The sequence below is a fragment of the Garra rufa genome, chromosome 5, assembly GCF_049309525.1.
Source record: "Garra rufa chromosome 5, GarRuf1.0, whole genome shotgun sequence".
Taxonomy (NCBI): domain Eukaryota; kingdom Metazoa; phylum Chordata; class Actinopteri; order Cypriniformes; family Cyprinidae; genus Garra; species Garra rufa.
In genome coordinates this window covers 50,068,809-50,075,167 of record NC_133365.1, presented here as the reverse complement: position 1 = coordinate 50,075,167, position 6,359 = coordinate 50,068,809, and the positions used below count along the sequence as shown (strand labels likewise).

The 6,359-nt window shown below is 32.4% G+C and overlaps 1 protein-coding gene across 1 annotated transcript in view; it reads left to right on the top strand.

Moving 5' to 3' along the window:
• Positions 1–1,904: 1,904 nt before the first annotated feature.
• rchy1 (ring finger and CHY zinc finger domain containing 1) overlaps positions 1,905–6,359 on the top strand; it is a 5,910-nt gene continuing 1,455 nt past the window's right edge. The window contains exons 1-7 of the mRNA XM_073840797.1: positions 1,905–1,958; positions 2,400–2,519; positions 3,504–3,619; positions 4,352–4,430; positions 4,516–4,619; positions 5,747–5,776; positions 5,952–6,072. Of these exons, the coding sequence (XP_073696898.1) occupies positions 1,905–1,958; positions 2,400–2,519; positions 3,504–3,619; positions 4,352–4,430; positions 4,516–4,619; positions 5,747–5,776; positions 5,952–6,072 (624 nt within the window). The remainder of the gene's footprint in view (positions 1,959–2,399; positions 2,520–3,503; positions 3,620–4,351; positions 4,431–4,515; positions 4,620–5,746; positions 5,777–5,951; positions 6,073–6,359) is intronic.

Genomic DNA, 6,359 nt, shown 5'->3' with positions numbered 1-6,359 from the left:
GAATGTATTTTAAAATATAATTTCTTCCTGTGATGTAAAGCTACATTTTCAGCATCATTACTCCAGTCTTCAGAGTAACATGATCCTTTGAAAATCAGTTACAGCCATTATTAATAATTTAGCACCACTAATAATTGATGAAGTCAATATGTTTATATATATAAACATATCATATATATATATTTCTTTGAATAATGTATGCAGTGTTTATCTGCCTTTAAAACTAATTCAAATGGACATGAATCTAGCTTTGTAAACAATGGAAAGAGCAAGACAGATAATGCCAGGCAAAGTCACTTAAGGTAACCAGGACACTAAAACCTTTCGAGTTACATTGCCATCTCATGAGAAAACACATGCAACGTGAAGATTTGGTATGAATTAATACTATGTGAATCCTATCGAACATGGGATCTTTAGAAGAAAATTAACCATGATGGTTTAACCTCACTCCTAAATTCATACAAATTAGCCAGCAATTCACCAAAATTGTAACAAATTTCCTAGAAAGTGTGTTGTTAGGTTTAGTTACTTAGGTATTTATTCCTGTTTACTTTGTTGGTGGTATTTTGCCACATGCTTCTTAAAATGCTATGAGGTTTATGACGACTTCTCTTTACAATTATCTAACGTTCTTTGAAAAATTAAAAAAGAATGAAAGGATAAACATCAATTTATAGCTTGTGTTAAGATATTTGCCATCATCTGTATCCATTAGCCTCTTTTAGATGATCAGTTCTTCAGAAATGAACCATGTCCACTTCTCTATTTTATTTTAAATTAATTTAATTTAATTTAATTTAACTTTAGCTCAGTGACTCATAGACTCTTACAGGCTTAAATTAATCTGATTAAGCAATAATTTAGGGAGACAATGGGCAAGTTTTTTATCTTAGAGGGGCAGATGCTGCCACCGTCTGTCACTGTGGTCAGTTTGTGACAACAAGACCCCCACAATGGTGGCGTTTTATTTACAGTTCATATGTGACACTGGACCACAAAACCAGTCTTAAGTATTATTATTATTTGTAGCAACAGCCAAAAAAACATTGCATTGGTCAAAATGATCGATTTGTCTTTTATGCCAAAAATCATAAGGATATTAAATAAAGATCATGAAATATATCATGAAAATATTTTATAAATGTCCTATCATAAATATATCAAAACTTAATTTTTAATTAGTAATATGCATTGCTAAAAACTTCATTTGGACAACTTTAAAGGTTTTTCCTCAATATTTATATATTTTTTTTAAATAGTTGTAGCTCATCTTATTATTGTCCATACATCAATGGAAAGCTTATTTAGTTATTATTTATTCATCTCAACCTTATGACTGATTTTGTGGTCCAGGGTCACATATAATAAATGACATGTTCACCAAAATGTTATCTCCATTCTCCAATGCATTTTATTTTAAAATAAAAAATTTAATTTAAGCCTAGTGTTTGATGCTGAGCTATAAGACTTAATTTTGTGACAACAAGCCCCAGTATTCCCTATAAAAATACACAGAATATGAATTGTGATGTGCATGGTCAAGAAATAAAATGCAGATCTACATATTTCATTTAATTAGGGCTACCCATCAAGTAGATTTGACTTTACATGGATTAGTAGCTACATCTTCAAAAAATATTCTCTGTTTGCAAAAATCATCAAATTAAAGCGTCACTATTAAAACTACTAAATTAAAACAATTTTCAAATCAGCAATGAAGGTTTGGATGAAAGAAAAATACACTGTTTATATATATTTTTTTTACTTTTTTTTTTTTTTTTTTATTATTTCATACCTAAACATTTCTTCCTTTTTGTAATTCAATGGAATAGATCGAGAACCCCCTTCATTGAAAGTCAACGAAGGGCTTTTAAATAAAGTTTTCTAGCAATAAATGAAACATGGCCGCCACAGAAGTCGGATGTGTGCATTACGTTCGTAGCTGTTTGTTAAAAGTGAGCGACATTTTGTAACATGTTTTGTTTGGCATATGCTTGCTAATATCAGAAAGTTAGCATTATTATTCCGTTAACGGTAACAGTTAAATGCCTACTTGGTCGCACGGGAACGTCAGATTAGCATACTAGCTAACTATACATCACTGAATACCTACTAACAGGTGTTTCTGTTTAATATAAAATTATTTAATGAACTAAATTCTAATTATTGTTGGCTTTAAGGCAACGAACTTGATGTGTTAGTTTCAACTCGTTGCTTTGCTCGGTAAAGGCAAAGAAATGCCAGTTTAGGGTTTATGGTTTTATTCCTGCAGCATGTTCTGATGTCAGTTATGTTCTTGCTTTGATGTGGAAGGACTTGCATTACAGCTACTAACTGGACTGCTGCATGTGCTTTGATCTGCATTTATAAGTGTTTGTGATTGTGTCTCTCTGCAGGCGCCCTGCTGTGGGAAGTTTTATGTTTGCAGACTCTGTCATGATGGTGAAGAGAACCATCAAATGGACCGGTTTAAGGTCCGAGAGGTCAAATGTGCAGCTTGCAATACTATTCAAGAGGTATAGTCATATTTAAGCTATTTAATAACATGCATTTTTAAGAAAAAATATTCAAATTTCATTAACCCTTACTATAATGAAAATATGAACTGGATGTACATATCATGGTGGTGTTTGTTGTAATAAATAAAATCGTGGGTATTGAAGTGTCACAATGCAACAAATCTTCAATGTTCATAAAAATAGCCATTTTTTTTATGCAGAATGTATTTTTTCCTGTACTTTTCAGCTTTGATAACATTTAACCCTTAGTGTCACCTGTCTTTTTTTAACATAGCTGTGAAACTGCACTATCCACACTTAAATTGTTATAATTCATGAACGCTTTGGTGTAAAGACCTGGTAACCTGAAGGCAATCTGCAGATTACAGCAGAAGTGGAATCTTTTCAAAATATTAAAGTATCAAAAAGTTACAGAAGTTTAAATTTACTGTAAAGAAAATACACTGTACCAGATTTTATTTTATATAGAATATATACAATATATTTGAATCCAAAGCTACTATAAAATTAAAGTCTTAGGTGTAAATAAGTTAGGTTCCAAATTTGAAGTTGATAGAAAAAAAAAGTTATGTTCCTGAGATTTTATTTAGGGTGTTATACCACAAACAGCCACCAGGTGCCATCGAAACCTTTATTGCATGTTTTATGCATTTTTCTGTCACAAATGTTTACATTTTTCTGTCAATGTTACTTCTATCAAAAAATATCTTGAGACTCAGACCTTTCTGACAACATGTATTTTGTCAAGACTAAAATGTTTTTCTTCTAAAAGACCGGAATGCATTTCGTAATATGACACTTGACTCCACCCACTAAGGGGAGGAGACCGCTAAAAGATTTTAAAGTACCATTTCCATGGTAAAGCAATATCTGATTTAAAAATGGATGAATTCTGAGGTTTTAAGCTTTAAAATTTGATATAATTTATTATGATTACTTAAATATTCATTGGGCCCACCTTGTCCATTATTTGGTTTTCAGGCTCAACAGACATGTAAAGAATGTGAAGTGAAGTTTGGGGAGTATTACTGTGACATTTGCCATCTTTTTGATAAAGACAAGAAGCAGTACCACTGCCAGCCCTGCGGGATATGCAGGTTTGTATATTCGTTTATTCATTTACTTTCGTGCAAAACATTTTACAAATTAGAGGTGCCTTTATTATTGAACTAAAACAGTACATTTTAATAGGGTGTTTCCGCGACACGTCATCAGTCGGCCTTTTTGGCGGCTCTGGATGTAAACAATGCCAGTGAACCGAATGAAACTTGCATATTTTGCTGATTATTGCTGCTGAAAATGGTCAATTATTGTCATGTTTTGGGGTGTACTAATTGGTTGGACTGTAAAAAATTTTTTGGAGTACTATAGACTGCCAAAAGTTATAACAAATCAAATAGAAGTGTGCAAAAAAATGTCTGAGGTACAAAAGGCGTTTGTGGTTGGTCAAACTGAACCAGGATTTCCAGGGCAAGAATCCTGACAACATTCATGTTTGTTCTTATCATTTCCAGTCAGGTAGGTGAAATATTAGGATAATATCTTCACTAATATTGCTTGCACGTATCTTTACCACCTAATTTTGCACCCTTTCCCACTTACTAAGTCCTTCTCTATATGATTTAGCAGTTTCCACACATGGTTTAGACAGCGTTAATTAGCAGAACAACATATTCAGTAGTACAGTAACCATGCAATCCATTCTGTTGTTTACATCTGGTTATTGCCAATATGGCCACGCATGCAGGTAACTTGCTAAATCGTGACGTAAGTGCAAACCCTATATTCTATTAGAGAGATTGTCATTGACCTTCCTCTCCTCTCACTAGAATTGGCCCAAGAGAGAAATACTTCCACTGTACGAAGTGCAATCTATGTTTAGCCACTGATCTTAAAGATAATCACAAGGTATGAAAAGTGTTTGCCTAATTCTTGAACATTACTTAATTGTTTTGTTGTTAGTAGTAAAATATTAATCAGTGATTTTTGTCAGTGTGTTGAGAATGTCTCTAGGCAGAACTGCCCTGTATGTATGGAGGACATCCACACGTCCAGAGTAGGGGCTCATGTGCTCCCCTGCGGTCATCTGCTACACAAGTGAGTGTTTGATTGTGCTAGAATTAACTTTACTAGTAATATTCACTACCAGTTTGGACACACTTTTGGACTTCATTATATGAACATTTTCTCTGGGTTTCTACAGGTCTTTAAAAGTCTTAATTCTCTTAATACCCTTCTACAAATTAAGGTCTCAAAAAGTCTTGAATTCATAATCATTGCATGCATATTTCTTCCACAAATATCTAAACATCCTGAAAATTAAGATGCATTTACTTGATATGCAAAATGAAGATATATATAGTCTATATAGTATGTAGAAGATCAGTCAAAAGTTTTTTAACAGTAAGATTTGTAATGTTTTTTTAAAGAAGTCTGTTCTGCTCACCAGGCCTGCATTTATTTGATCCAAAATACTGCAGTAACAGTAAAATTTCAAAACTACAGTATTTGAATATATTTTAGAACAGTGTTTATCTGAAATAGAAATATTTTGTAACATAAATGTCTTTAACATCACTTGTATTCGATTTAAAGCATCCTCGCTAAATAAAAGTATTCATTTTTATAACTTCTTCTAAAATGGTGTAGTGTATAATGTTACAAAAGCTTTTTATTTCAAATGAATGATCATCTTTCGATCTTTCTATTTATCAAAGAATCCTGAAAAAAACTGTATAATAACTGTTAAATATTGATAATAATGATTTTTTTTTAACTGCAAATCAGTATATTAGAATGATTTCCGAAGGATCATGTGACACTGAAGACTGGAGTAATGATGCTAAATTTAGCTTTGATCAGTTATTAGTTATTTTATAGTTATTTTAAATGGTAAAAATATTTCCCAATATTACTGTTTTTGCTGTATTTTGGGTAAGTGCAGGCTTGCGGAGCAGAAGAGATCTTACTGTTCAAAAATGTGTGACTGGTAGTGTATAAAAATTTAGCTTTATGTTTAAAACAAGTAAATATCTGTCAAGGATAAAAATTAATAATAGATTAGTCAGTAACAAAATTGTTTAAATGCTGTTGAAAGACTTTTAAATATATCTATTTGCAAATAAATTAAATTTCTATTAAAAATGCTGAAATCTTATATTTGAGATCACGTGAATCGTCTTAAATGTGATTTAATGTAAAAACACATTCTTTTTTGCTTGCAGAACATGCTTTGAGGACATGTGCAGAACTGGGTAAGCATTGTTGTTTTTTTGTGGCTATTGTATTAATGATTTCTTACGACTAGTTGCTAATTCATAGAGTGTCACGCTTATCCGATATACAATAACAGCCCCTCTTAGCTGTGTTTTGGCCCTCACTGCACTTCATGAATACTTCTGGCTTATACAATAATGTTCTGTCGCGCAGTGCTTACCGCTGTCCTCTGTGTATGCATTCGGCCTTTAACATGAAGGAGTTCTGGGAAGAGAGAGATAAGGAAATCGCCCAGTCTCCCATGCCCACAGAGTACCAGGACACTACAGTCAAGGTAATAGAGCCGGCATTTACATATATTCATTTCGCAGACACTTTATCTAAAGTAACATACAAATGAGAAGCAATGCGAGCCCAAGCAGAAGTGAATGCTCCTCTGGAAGATGTGCTCATATCCTGCAGTAGTGATTATTTTCTGCCATTTATAAGGTGAATTTCTTGCAGTGTTATTTTAGAACCTTTTACTACTATAGTATTCATAGTTGTTCATATTTTGTTATATTTTCAGTTGTATGTTTTTAAAGAAAATCTGTTTAGCTTTAATTTTATTTTTAGTTTATT